This window comes from Lynx canadensis, chromosome A2 (assembly GCF_007474595.2).
Source record: "Lynx canadensis isolate LIC74 chromosome A2, mLynCan4.pri.v2, whole genome shotgun sequence".
In the NCBI taxonomy this organism is placed as follows: Eukaryota; Metazoa; Chordata; class Mammalia; order Carnivora; family Felidae; genus Lynx; species Lynx canadensis.
Window position 1 is genome coordinate 121,975,691 of NC_044304.2, and position 14,538 is coordinate 121,990,228.

Here is a 14,538-nt window from a genome sequence, read left to right on the forward strand (position 1 = left end):
AAAAAAAACCTGAAAGTTGCAGAGACTCAGCACACCAGTCTCGATTGCTTGCACACGTCATAGGCCGGTGTGATTGGCAGAGGTGGGAGGTGGGGCTTGACTCTGCACAGTCGTTCAGAGATCTGGGTTCCTTCCATCTCAGGACACTGCCACCCTCAACGTGTGGCCTCCAAGGATGCTACAGAGAAGGGAGAGGGAGAGAAAGGGCGTGGACTATGTGAGGGGAGCCTTTGAGAGCAGTTCGTCACCTCCACATACTGTTGGTGAGAACTCAGCCGCATAATGTGGATGAGTGCACTTGCCAGCCGTGTCTGGCCTGTCTGTCACCAAGCCCATCCGTTCTGCCTCCCAGCTCACCTACACAGAATGCCTTTCCATCTCCGCTGTCCTGGCTCCACATCAAGTCCCTCCGCCATCCCCTGGACTTCTGCCATATCCTAACAGACATGTCTCCATGTTTGATTTGCTGCTCTTGAAATGTATTACCTTCCCACGCAGCTGAATCAGACCATGTGACTCCTTGTCTTAAAACGCATCTGTGGGAGGCAAAACAATGCCCCCACCAACGATGTCCACGTCGTGATCCCCAAAGCCTGTGAATGTATTACCTTACATGGCAAAAGGAACTTGGCAGGTGTAATTAAGTTAGGGATCTTAAGATGGGGAGAGTTACCTGGATTATTCAGGTGGATCCAATATAATCACAAGGTCCTTATAAGGGAAGGAAGGAGGCGGGAGGGTCAGAGAAGGAGAGATTTGAGGATGCTTTGCTACTGGCTTTGAAGATGGTGAAAGGGGCCACAGGGCAAAGAATGTCTTGAATGTGGAATGACAAGGAGATGGACTCACCCTAGAGCCTCCAGAAGAAACGCAGCCCTGCAGACATCTCCATTGCAGTCCAGTGACGCCTATATTGGACTTTCTGACCTCCGGAACTGTAAGAAGTTGGGGCAGTTAGGTCACCGAGTCTGCTTTGTTGCAGTAGCATAGGAAGGTAATTCATCATCTGAACCTTCTTCTTAGCATTTAGCATAAAATGCAAAATGTTTGTCATGACCCCCAGACTATAAGCTCTGTGCAGGCAGAGACTAGGGCTGTTTTATTCACTCCTGTATTGCTCTGCAGCGTCTGACTCTTAACAGACACAGAGTTTCTTGAATAAACGAGAGAATAAAAGGGAGGGTAAGGGGAGAATGCCAAGAAAAAAAAAGGGTAAAAGGAGGAGGGAGAAGAGAAGGAGAAAAGGTGTTTCGGTATCCCGAACAGATGGGGGTAGAGAAGCTGGATATATTCTGTGGGGGTGGGAGGAAAACGAGTTGCTGTCCTTACTTAGAGAAACTCAAGGCTCTTTCCAGAGCCCAGATCCTATCATCCTCATCTCCCCAGAAAGGGTTTCTGGGGGGGATTCAGAGCAGGCCCCATCAGAGCCCACACCACCTCCCTCAGGGACGGGCTGAGAGGGGGAGCTGTAGAAGTGTGCATGGGCATTCTGGGAAGCCTTGATGTGGCCACTGGAGTTTCCTCCTGCCCCCAGTGGGCAGAGGTCTGTGAGCTCCCGATGGGGTCAGAGACATTCTCCCCTAAAGGAGAACTGTGTCTCTATTCAGAGCATTTCTGACATTGAATATGTGAGTTTTCCTTCTCCAGTTTTCTGTGGGCCCCAGGTAGTCTCCCTACAATTTAATTCACTTCTGATATTAACTACCTGGAGTTAGCACGGACCCTACTGGTTAAGGGTCTTAGTCTCAAGACTGCCCCCCCACCCCACCCCTGCCACTTCACACACCAATTTTGCAAATCATGAGTCCCCATGTTACACACTCTTCTGTATGACTTGACTACAAATTGGGGGTTCCCATGACCCCCTTGTCAGGTTCAATAATTTGTGGTAATGGCTCACAGAACTCAGGGAAACATGTTTACCAGTTTACTGTAAGGGATATAAATGAACAGCCAGACTAAGGGGTTCACAGAGCAAAGTCCAGAAGGATCCCAGGTGCAGGAGCTTCTGTCCCTGTGCAGTTTGGGGTGCACCACCTTCCTAGTATGTGGATGTGTTCACCAACCCAGAAACTCTTGGAACCCCATTGTTTAGGGTTTTTATGGAAGTTCTGTAATGTAGGTATGATTGACTACACCCTTGGCCATTGGTGATTAGCCCCTCCTCCTCTGAGGTTGGTGGGCGCGGCTGAAATCACGTGGTTGGTTCCCCTGGCAACCAGCCACAGCAGCCAAGAGTCACCTCATTAGCATAAACTCAGGAGTTGTTGAAAGGGGCTTATGAATAACAAAAGACAGTCTCATCCTCTTGAGGAAATTCCAAGGACTTAGGAGCTCTGCCTGGGACCTGGGACGAAGACCAAACATATAGTTCTTATTATATCATGATATTACAGTCTTCTAAGTCCAGGTACTGGGATTGGGCCCAGTTTGTGGAGCGTGTCTGGCTCTGTCACTAAAATCGAGTTACGGATTTTAGTTCTAGTCTTTCCATCTGCCCTGACGCTGTAGGAATTGCTCCTAGGACCCTTAGTCCCTGGAGGGGAACCATGCTGGGAGCCTAAGGAGGCACGAGGAGGGCTTTGATAGTGTGGCAGGCCACAGGGAAGGGTTGCACACCTTGGCAGATACCCCTTGGTAGATGTTTGTCGGGGCAATGGGGCCAGGGAGGGCAGTCCCGGACTGAGAATGCATTTCCCACCATGCCTGTGCACCTCTGGCCTCCAACCTGGGGGTCCCCTTCTCCCCTCCTGGCACCTCTGCCTGAGCCCTGTATCCTTCCCTGCCCTTCAGCCCTCAGGACTATGCTCCCTCTATTGAAAGTGGCTTGAGGGGCGCATGGGTGGCTCCGTCAGTTAGGCATTCAACTCTCGATTTTGGCTGAGGTCATGATCTCTCGGGTTCGTGAGTTTGAGCCCTTCATTGGGCTCCTCGCCCTGACAGTGCAGAGCCTGCTTGGAATTCTCTCTCTCTCTCTGCCCCTCCTGCACATGCTTGCTCTCTATCAAAATAAATAAATAAACACACACACACAAAACAAAAAGAGAAATTAGAGTGGTCTGAGACCTTGGGAATGTCAGCTGGCAGTAGCAGCTGGCACTACCAGGGCCTAATGTTCCACATTAAGGGAACATCTGTTGGCTGGGGCTTCTAGGGCATGGGCCAGACACAGCCACACTCCACAGCCATTCCACCATCAGCATGGACCGTGGCAGCCAAAGATGTGCTGTTGGGTCTCTTTCAAGGACATGATGTCATAAGCAGCCACATGCCGGCTGGATGTCCTGCTGTGAAGGGTGGACAGGAATCGGCGATCACTGGATATTATCGGTGGTCCCAGTGAGGCCTGGGACCCTGCTCCCCTCTGGCCCCAGTGTCCTTGTCTTCTTGGTTTATTACCTTTCAGAGTTTTCTATGGTGCTTCCAGCTCCCAAGCTTGGTCATTCCAGGAGCAGGAGACTATATGCCAACGTGACTGGGTGTGAATTCCAAAATAGTCAGATCTGAATTCTGAGAGACTGGGTTTTCTGCACTTGGAAGCTTTGGGTGCCTTCTTGTCCAAACGCCTCCCATAAGTCTGTCATGGGCCCCAACAGAGAGGCTGGGAGCACATGAGGCCAGTCCTAGAACCCTTGTCCCGGATAGTGCCTGCCCAGGCATCCTCTGTGACCTGTTGGTGGCACCCCACTGGCATTTCTCCTCACCTTGCAGGGCTCTGCTGCTTCTCCCTGCCTGGGCCTGTCTCAGGGGACTGATTCTCAGGGACACCTAATTGAAATAATGATATTAATGACAGTAACAACGGTGAACATGCATTGAGTGAGCCTGGAGTTCTAAGAGCTTTACATGTATGAACTCATGAGTCGTCACAACAGCTCTGTGGGGTGGGACACTGTGGGTCATCCACTGGCTGTCTCTTATCTGGTAGAGAAGCCCTCTCCAAAGCCCTTATTTATAGACCCCTCAGCAGGATGTGGGTCTCTTCCTGAAACTGTATTCTGTCAGACCCCCCCCCCCCCCCCGCCATGCAGCCACCTCTCTCCTCCACCTTTGTCCCCTCTTAGTAATTACATCACCACATGTACCTCTACTGCCCACCTGGTAAATGTGGGATTCCCTGGGGCTCCCTCCTCCATGCCCTTCTCACTTCATGCCTCTTCCCTGGGTGAACTGCCAGGGGAAAAGCGAGGGGAAAGGGAGGGCCGGGCCTTGGGGGCCCTATTAAGGACTTGAGGTGGGGTGGGCTGTATGACCAGGCTGGATCTTCCTTTTGGAAAGATCACTGTCACAGCTGTGTGGGGTGGAGGAGACTATGGTCCCAATGAAAGGTAGGTTGCCCCTTAACTAGGAGGGGGTAGGGGGATGGAGAATAGGGCATGGATTCCACAAATATTTGGAAGTCAAACCAACAGGATACGGTGTTCAGTTAGACCTGGAACAAGAAGGAGAAGGAGACACAGCAAGGGTGGTCTGTTACCGAAACCCAACTTCAGCTACCCTCTGCTCAAAAAGCCAATGGTCGAGAGATGAATTTTGATTGGAAAGGAATATAGGCTTTGTTCAGGAAGCTGGCCACTGGGGAGAAGGCAGCCTTGTCCAAAGGCCACTGGGGTGAAGGCAGCCTTGTCCAAAGGCCAACTCTGAGGTTTCTGCCTGGCCCAGAGATTTTTTTTTATTTTTTAAATTAATTAATTTTAATGGTTATTCATTTTTGAGAGAGAGAAAATGAGTGGGGAGGGGCTGAGAGAGGGACGGAGGATCTGAGGTGGGCTCTGCACTGACAGCAGAGAGCCCGATGTGGGGCTCGAACTCGCGGAACTGTGAGATCATGACCCGAGCCGAGGTCACACACTCAACCAGCTGAGCCTCCGAGGCAACCCCCCCCCACCCCCACCACCAACAGGGATTTGTTTAAATGGGTATAGGGCAGTTAATCAGTTAAGGGAGTGCACTGGTCTGTTACATTTCTTGATTACATGCCCACTGGATGGTGCCAGCTATAAAGACAACATTATGGTGCTCGGAGGTTGGCCAGGTTGGTGACATGCAGAAGGGCTCTGTTCTTTTCTAAGAAAGAATGCGTGATCTACAGATTTACAAAGAGAGATTTAGCTAATTATGCGGGCTAAGGGTGCTTGCTAAAGTTTGAAGACGACTAGGTTAGCCAGAGGGTCAACCGAGGCGACATCAAGTCTAGGTGTCTAGCTGGGGCTGAGACAGGAGATCAGGCTTTAGTAGGAGATGCTGAGTTGAGTCTTGGACATGCTGGGTTTGGATTGCCCCGGACCCTTTATGCTGGGGATATCCAGCCACGGGAGGCTGCTTTCAGGGAGTGCAGGACTCGGGATGGGGAGGTTGTCTGTGTGTAGCTCTGTCCTTAAGTCCATGAACCAGTGGTCTTGTCCAGGGTGAGAGGGGAGAGGCCAGGGCCAGGGTGGCCGCCAGCACCTGCATTCACACAGGGTCAGCAGGGCAAGCCCTGCCAGGGTGACGAGGTGGGCTGTGGGCGGCTGGTGGCCCAGGCCAGAGACATTTCAGTGGAGAGGGAGGTAGAGTCAGGAAAGGGTGGGGCATGAAGGGAGGTGAGAAAGCGGCCACAGGGAGTGCGGGAGCTGGAAGGAGAGAGAGGATGCGTGGTGGGCAGAGGGGCAGGAGGGTCTGCTGAGCCCCCAAATAATATCTGGTCGTCAAGTTCGTCATCTTTCTCTTGCTCCCAGCAGTGCATGTCTAGTGAGACCCAAATCTGGATGATTCCCAGACACCCCTCAGCCTGTCCTTGCTCCCTCCTCCCTTTCCAGCTCTCAGTATTTGCCTGAACTGGGCCTGTGTCCCCCCTGCCCCCACACTGCGTCCCTTCACAGTCCCGGGCCGTGGCCACGCAGGCCTCTGCCTGGATGCCTCTGCCCTCCTCCTTCAGGTGTCAGAGCCTTGCCATCTGGAAGGCAGGTGCGGCCCTGGAGCAGCACCCTCAGGCCAGCCAGTTCCCAGCCCTCCCCTTAGGGGCAGGGAAGGCCCACCAAGGAGGCTGAGCTGAAGCTGGCCCCCAGAGTGATAGTGGAGGCCTGGAGGACTGGGGGGAGCTGGTGCGGGATGATGGGAGGTTGCTGTAAAGACCCCCGGCCTCTCATGCTTACTGATCCCGCCCTGTCCTGTTGCTGCTCTGTTTCTCTCTTCCCTGCAGTCCTGCCAGCACCGTGGGGCTGTGGGAGATGCAAAGTCAGATGAGAGCTCCCTCCCCACCCCAGGAACTCCTAAATGTCCCAGCTCCTCTTTGAGGGGTGTTCAGGGATGAGGCTGAGCCCTGCCTCACACAGTAAGCCTCACCTTCCCTCCAGGAAACTCTTCCCTCCCACTGCAAGGGCCTGGCTCACGAGGGTGTATGTGTGCACATGTGAACCCCTGCACGTGTGCGTGTGTGTGGTGCATGTGCATGTGTGGGGCTGGGCCCCCCTCACCACGGCTCTCTTCCGCACAGGCTGCCCCGGGATGTGGGACAACCTCACGTGTTGGAAGCCTGCCCGTGTAGGGGAGATGGTCCTCGTCAGCTGCCCTGAACTCTTCCGAATCTTCAACCCAGACCAAGGTGAGTTTTCCCCTGGGACCTCTTTAGGCCTCGATTGGTCTAGTCTGCTCCCCACACTTGGGCCCCTGACCTACCTGGGACACCCTGAAGGCCGATATTCCCCACTCCAGAGCTCCCATACTGGTGGGAGGGTGAAACCACAGACCCTGGTCCACACGGGGCCACGGAGGCACCTGCAGACCGGGCCCCCAGGTCGACGTGGAGATGTGCCGTATGCGTGAGGCAATGTGCTCTCAGATGTGGGCTCCATCACTTACCCAAGTGGCGCCTGGAGCAAGGCAATTCACCCCTCTGTCCCTAGGCTGTCAAATGGGAATGTGGCATAGTGACTGGTGAATCAGTGGAGGAACGCATGTGGTAGTCACTCAGTCCAGGCCTTGACACATTTTTTTTTTTTATATATGAAATTTATTGACAAATTGGTTTCCATACAACACCCAGTGCTCATCCCAAAAGGTGCCCTCCTCAATACCCATCACCCACCCTCCCCTCCCTCCCACCCCCCATCAACCCTCAGTTTGTTCTCAGTTTTTAACAGTCTCTTATGCTTTGGCTCTCTCCCACTCTAACCTCTTTTTTTTTTTTTTTCCTTCCCCTCCCCCATGGGTTCCTGTTAAGTTTCTCAGGATCCACATAAGAGTGAAACCATATGGTATCTGTCTTTCTCTGTATGGCTTATTTCACTTAGCATTACACTCTCCAGTTTAATGGTCAATAATGTTAGTTGGTGTTACTATCAATATACTTCATGCACAGATGCTCAGAGGCTCAGAGAGACACCCAGATATGGACACACAACAAGACACCCTTAGGCAGCTGGATGTAAGACTCTCGCCCATGTCCACACTCACATACCCACTTAGATACTGGGTATGTTGTCACAAAGAGCTCAGTTTGGGACATGTCTGTGTTTCAGGTCTTGGGGGGCCATTGATATGCTATGGAGATACTCAGGGGCCCCAGACCAATTTGAGAGTCCTAGGGGTGGGCAGTGGCTGAGTTGTATGACTCAAGACATAGGGATAGGAGGGGTGCCTGGGTGGCTCAGTCGGTTAAGCATCCAACTCTTGATTTTGGCTCAGGTCATGATCTCACAGTTTGTGAATTTGAGCCCCACGTCGGGCTCTGCGCTGATAATGTGGAGGCTGCTTGGGGTTTCTCTCTCTCTCTCTCTCTCTCTCTCTCTCTCTCTCTCCTCCCTCCCTGCCCCTCCTCTGCTCACGCTGTCTCTGTCTCTCTCAAAATAAATAAACTTAAAAAAAAAAAGATGTAAGGACAGGAGGCAGAGGGGAGGGGGCAGTGCTCTGCCTAAAGGCACAAGGCCTTAATGACTACATCTCCAAGGGCAGGGGTCTGAGGAAAAGGGGATCGTGCAGATCTCTTCTTTGGGGGTGAGTCTGCTGGGCTTTCCAGGCCAGTTCCCACCTTTCAGCTGGGACCTTGTAGCTCCTAAGAAAGGCTGCTGTCCAGCCAGTCCACACTGAGTCTGGGAGGGGCCTATAGCCGGACCTTGGTCCTCACCCTACTCCTTGTGGCCATCAAGGGAAGCAGGGCACCAAGGTAGTAGGGGCAGGGAGAAGAAGCAGGGCTGGACTCTAGGCAGGTGATATCCTGAGAACTGGCCCACTGACTGCTGAGCCCTGGGTTGGAACCTTGTTTAGAGGAGGATGGAGGGATTAGAGGGATCTGAGTCACTTGTGTGGTCATGCACAGGACCTTGCCACCTGGCCCTCAGCTTCCTGTTTCACCTGCCTAAGGCTTAGGCCAACGTCCTTCTAGAACTGGAGAGTTCCAAGTTCCAGTCCACTAGGGAGTCTTGCCTACCTCCGTCCCCCACCCTGTCTGTGAGAGGCAGAGGCATATTTTCTTTTACTCTTGGGACTTTTACTCTACAACACCCCTGACCCTGCCCAGAGGGGAAGGGGCTTGCAGAAGGTGGCAGTATGTTGGGGTGCAAGGCCCCATGCAAAGACCACGGAAGCAGGGTTTAGCTACAATGCCCCACCTCCCCCCTGCCCCACTTCCCCTTGTGGAGCTTTCAGCCACACCTCCCACCTCCAGACCTGCCAGCCCAGGGGGAGGGTGGCAGTTGGGCTGTCTCATCCTGAAAACTGGGGGACTGGGCGTGACCCAGAGCAGGACAGGAAATGAATTTGAAAGAGGAGACAAACTCAGGAAGCGCTGGGGTGAGGGGTACCATGTGCATGGCGGGGCATCAGGTGTGGTGACCGCAGGTGACTCAGCCGCATCTCTGATGCATTCCTATGGAAACCACCTTCATCACTTCCTCCGTGCACGTATTCCTCTCATTCATCATTTACTTGAAGTTTCTAACACATCCACTTTGAGTCAGGTACCATGGCAAGACTGCTGCTTTTCAACAACAAAAAAGGCAACATGAATCAGCAGTAAATTAAGATTTTAAGATTTAAGACCTTCGCACTATATCCCTCCCTCTGGCAATTGCACGATGAATGTGTTATTTACACCTGATTCTTAATGGCTCATTAAGGCAGGGCCTTTTAGCATCTCTGTTCACAAAGCTGGATCAGTGAGATTTGCCTTAAATACTTAGAAAGTTGAGAATGGCATTTCTCCTTTTGTTTTGCGGTTTCCAAGGCTGAATCTGTTCGCTGTAGTAGTTGTTGCTTTGCAGGTTATTGAAGATACAAGAGCACTGATCTCTCTCCTCCTCTCATTTTTCCTTAACTGGGTCCCGTGTCTGGCCCACCCCCAGCCTGTAGTCCTTGGGCCTTGGGTCCCCAGCAGAGTCTGGGAGTAGGGAGCGGGAGAGGGAGGAAATCGACAGGACCCAGTGAGAGCAGACTCACCATTAGCCCCCTTGTTCACCTCTGTGTTGTCTCTCTTTCTCTGTTTCAGTGTGGGAGATGGAAACCATTGGTAAGAGGAACCTTGGAGAAGACAGGCTGCTGATCATCTATCTGTCCATCTGTCCATCCAGCAAGAGCCCAGTTCTGACTGCTGGGAATGGGTGGGGGCGGAAGCAGAGGCTTATCAGAGACCAGGTTCTCCCCACACCAGCCACCTTTGGCCATCCGGGAGGTGGGGGACACAGGCAGATGGAAGGCACAGGTGCCTTGGTGTTGGGTGCTCATGGGCTGATTTGGGAGTATGAGACACACTCATGGAGGGGTTGGAAAATGAGCCTACCCGTGTGCCCAAGCATACATACAGGCCTGAATGTGTGTGTGAGCCCACGTAGATACTGACATCCTCGGTGGCTGTGAAGTTGAAATGTAGGGCAGGCTTGAGAGCATGGGAGACCTCGCTATGCAGCATGCAGGTGGGATAATGAGTAGGTCCGGAGAGGCTTCCTGGAGAGGGTGGCATGTCAGCTACGTGTTAAAAGCAGGACTTTGAGAAGTGGAAAGGAAACGAGGGTTCATTGCCAGCAGGGGATTCTTGATAAGAAAGGATGGAGGTGAGAATAAAGAGTCAGGAGAAAGAAAAAAAATGTCTGAGGATGAAGTCCTGGGCTCATCTAGGATGAGATAGGTTTGGGGCTGAGATGGAGGCTTGCAGACCAAAGAAGAGACCCAAGGCCGGGACCCATGTTGCTGCTCCTTGCCTTTTTCTGGAAAAGGGCCGGTCATCCTTTTCCATTCCCCTCCCAGTCCAGAGGCCCTCCCACCTTCCTGACAATATCCCGTTTCCACTTCCTGTTGCCCAGTGGGGAGAACTGAGTCATGGGCCATCATTAGCATCACGGAAATACAAAGCAAATGAGATTGATGCTAGAAGGCATGGTGTGTCAGAGCGGTGTGTGGCTGCCATGTGCGCTGAGGCCTTTTGGCCAAGACCCCACCTCTGTCGTCTGGACCAGGGATGGCCTTGGGCTACCAGGGTGGAGAGTGTACCATGCATGGCTCCACACGTGGATGGCTGTGTGTGCTGACTCATGCCCACTTTTGTGCTTTGCAGGAGAGTTCGATTTCCCTGACAGTAACTCCTTGGATCTCTCAGGTGAGGTTATGGGTAAGCTGGGGCCAACCAGGGGCTGGCTGGAGGGAGGGCACCTGCTGACACGTGAGCTTGGGGGCCCCTATTCCAGGGCAGTCAGTGCCTTTCTGTGGCTGTGTGATCTTTGACAGGTCGCTCTCCTTCTCTGAAAAAGCTGTGGATTTTCTCCAGGGAAACTTGCACTCGTGTGCTCAGATAGAACATTGTGCATATAATTTCCGAGAGTGCAGATCTCTCGAAGCCTCATTGTGGACTCCCAAGTACAGATCCCCTAGATCAGATGGCCCCTGATAGTTTGGAACTTCCAAAGGTGCGGTGGTGGTTCTCGAACTTTCACTGTGATCTGTCACCTAGTGAGCTTATTAAAACTCAGATTCCTGGACGCCACCCCCAGAGTCTCTGATTTAGTAGGCCTGGGGTGAGGCCTGAGAATGTTCATTTCTAGCCAGTCTCCCAGTTGCTGTTTGATGGGCTGGTCTGGGAAGGGTGCCCACTTTGAGAACTACTGCCCTAAAATTCTGTGCTCCTATGAAATTGCTGGGGCAAAATAGCCTAGTGAAGTAGGCACAGCCACTACAAGTTTTTGACATTCTGGAGAGTACTCCATCTTCTGGAGATTTCCATCAGAACAATAGAGTGGCAAATTCGTGGAATAGTTCTGAACAAAATGGTTTATACGCTTCTGTGCCCACACTGTCTTATAAAAAGAAACAGAGAAAGAAGGAAAATAAAAGAAAGGAAATGGCTTCTACCTCTAGGACACTTTTACAAAATTGCTTTTCAAAGCAGCTTCCCTTTCCTCTTCCCACCACCCTGATGTGGGCAAAGCAGAGAGGAGATGAGGTCCAGAAATGAGAAGGGACTTGGCCAAGGCCCTGATTCCCCCAGGACATGCAGACTTTCAGTGGGACTTGGAAGGAGGTCGCCAGCCAGTAACAGCCTGACATGGATTTGCTGGAAGAAAGAATTTGGCATCAAAATGTGGGACAGAAGTGACTCCTTCTTTCCCTGGGCCTGGCAGACGTCCTCCTCATCCTGTGTCACAGGACTCCAATAACTCCACAATTACTCCAGTAATCCCCCACTCGGGGCAGAGCTGTCTTCTATGGAAGGGGTCACCCACCCTCTGCTGCTTCCCAGAGTCTCAGGAAGTATGTTTCTGACTCTCTTGGTAAAAAAGAATTGGCCCCAGCTCTTCCAACTCAACTGGCAAGGACATGAGGTTGGAAAAGTGCGGAGGGGTTTCTGGTCTTGGTCTCTGCCCTTTCCTCCTTCCTGAGCTCTCCAGAGGTGGCCTTGGCCACAGCAGGGGGATCCTTCCAGAAACATGGGTTCTGGAGGCCCCTTTTCCATGGATGTTACCTGTTGTACACAATTTTCTGGCCCCTGAATCCTGTAAAAGAAAAAAAACATTCCCATGTGTCCTAATACACCAGGTAAGCTCCCAGAAAGCCAGTCTGGGGACAGGGGACAGCCTGGGGCCACACTCAAGTGCAGGGATGGAGGTGGAGGGGGCTGCTTGCCTTCTCCCCTCCATGGGGTGTCTGTGGTTCACCCTTACAGACAGTCAGGAGAGGGGAGGATGAAATGAGCAATCATTAAAGGCTAAAAGGCCCCAGGCAGGGCAAAAACCAATCTAGATTCCACTCTGTAGACAGGAAATGACTCCCTCTGCTTTGGTGTCCTACAAAATGGCCTTTAAAGTCTATCAAAAGAAAATTAAAGCGCATTAGTGACAGAAAACAGACCTCTAAACCTGGGAAGACAAAAGTTTGTTTTTTTTTTTTTTAAACTTAAATACATATCTTAATAAGATCTGGCGCTAGGTTAATGGAGGTCTGGTCCTTGTTAATTAAGCAAGCCGTGTGTCCCCTTTGTGCGGATATTGCTGCTGGAAGGCTCGCAGCTCCCCATGTATGACAGGAGCTCCTACATCACAGACACCTGAGGTGGTTACTGGACCAGAATCTGGGGGTTGGAACGCAGCGGGGTTTGCAATGATGACCTCACATCATTCTTTTCTGCCCATTGCAATTTGACAAGTGCTGATGCAGGGCCTAGGCAAGGGGCTCAGGCCTTTCCCGGGTGAGCATTTGCCAGTTCCAGAAGAGGAGGAGGCTGGACTCATCCTGGCTCAGTCCCCTCACCGCTTGTTAAGAGATCTGCAGTGCCTGGTCCTCCCCAGTGTCCTTTGTGTAAAGGCTTAAGGGCACCAGCAATCCCTATTTTCCCTCAGACAGTGGAAGATTTTGTGAACCTTCAGTCACCATGCTTCCCGGATGGGCATATGGGTTTCCAGAAATTCCCACTGAAGAAGTAATTTTCAAGTGAGAATTTCAGGGTCCTTTTAAATCATTTCCATGCCTCACTGAGTTTTTGTTCTACTGCAGACATGAGGGTGGTGAGCCGGAACTGCACTGAGGATGGATGGTCGGAGCCGTTCCCTCATTATGTGGATGCTTGTGGGTTCGATGAATATGAATCAGAGACCGGGGACCAGGTGAGTATCTGTCCCCACCTGGAGGTGGTGGGGGTGGAGCCGAGGAGGCCTGTGGCAGGGTGTTCCCAGCAAAGGCCTTGGCTCCTATTGGGACTCCAGGAAGCTCAGGTCCCCAGGCAGCCCACGAGCACCTGCTGTGTACCCAAGGCAGATACACAGAGGGCAAGACTTTTATTCATTTATTCTGGGCCAAGAAGCATCTGGTTTGCTGTCTGAGTTCCTCCAGCCCCCACCACATGTCCCCTACCTCTCTGGCTACTCTTCTAGGGTGCTCATCCTTCCTGTGGCCCGACAACTGAAAGGTTGATGCTGGGCTCAGCAGGGGGCCTCCTGGACACTTCTCCAGGCTAAGGCTATTCTGATTGGTTGGTGTCCCTCTATTTAGCCAGCGTTTACTGAATGTCAGCAGAATACAGACACTGCAGAGGGGAGTAAAAAACTCATGGGGGATGGGGTGAGGGGCAGAGTAGTAGAGGGAGAGGAGGAGGCAAGAAAGAAAGGAGGAGCTGGGTAGTGGTCCCCGAGGTGGGAAAGCCCTGACCTGAGGGGGCTGGGGGATTGGGGCAAGCCCCGTGTGGAACGCTGAGTGTTTTATGCTTTGCTCCAGGACTATTACTACCTGTCGGTCAAGGCCCTGTACACAGTTGGCTACAGCACATCCCTTGTCACCCTCACCACTGCCATGGTCATCCTGTGTCGTTTCCGGTAAGACCCTCCCCCAGCAGTGTTTGAGCTAGTGCAGCCCACCCTAGCTCAGAGCCCTTTCTCTGTCCCACCCACCCCCCACCCCTGCCCCTGGATATCAGCCCTGGAGGTCCCTTAGAGGGCAAGGACATTTCCTCCACCCCTAGGCTAACAGATGGGAAACTTGACCCCAGCGACAGCCACTGACGTGTTCAAGGCCACCAGCAAGGTAGACCTATGTTCCTCACTTTTATCCTAGATAGACAGAGCTCACAGGAGGGGAAAGTCTGGCCTCTCGGAATAGTGGAGCCAGGCAACAAAGTCTGGCAGCGATGAGGATTTAGAGAGGTGGGAAGGAGGTGGCAAGGTGGGGACCCCCCTGAGACAAAACCGTGGAGTTGGCCCAAAGCAGACCACAGAGTGGAGGTGTGGAATGGGTTCCTTGCTTCAAGGCCTCTTCCTCCCCTGGCTTGCTGGCGTAGGAAGCTGCACTGCACCCGCAATTTCATCCACATGAACCTGTTCGTGTCATTCATGCTGAGGGCCATCTCCGTTTTCATCAAAGACTGGATCCTCTATGCGGAGCAGGACAGCAACCACTGCTTCATCTCCACCGTGAGTGAGCTGGGCCCTGGCAGGAAGGCTTCCTGCCCTCCCAGGACTCCCTTCCCTGCGGCACCCGGTCATCCAGGTGTTTTTCTGCAGGTTAAGGCATTGTCCCCAGTGAATGCGGAAATCCGGGAATGACCGTGAGGTTGCTAGTAGCCAGTGAGATCCCCGTATGATGTCG

At 52.5% G+C, this 14,538-nt stretch overlaps 1 protein-coding gene across 3 annotated transcripts in view; it reads left to right on the forward strand.

The window, feature by feature from the left end:
- Positions 1 to 14,538, forward strand: part of ADCYAP1R1 (ADCYAP receptor type I) — a 59,575-nt gene that overhangs the window by 20,464 nt on the left and 24,573 nt on the right. For all 3 annotated transcript variants that reach the window (XM_030308187.1, XM_030308189.1, XM_030308190.1), the window contains exons 4-9: positions 6,476 to 6,583; positions 9,464 to 9,484; positions 10,526 to 10,567; positions 12,955 to 13,064; positions 13,672 to 13,769; positions 14,231 to 14,363. In XM_030308187.1, coding sequence (XP_030164047.1) covers positions 6,476 to 6,583; positions 9,464 to 9,484; positions 10,526 to 10,567; positions 12,955 to 13,064; positions 13,672 to 13,769; positions 14,231 to 14,363 — 512 coding nt within the window. The remainder of the gene's footprint in view (positions 1 to 6,475; positions 6,584 to 9,463; positions 9,485 to 10,525; positions 10,568 to 12,954; positions 13,065 to 13,671; positions 13,770 to 14,230; positions 14,364 to 14,538) is intronic.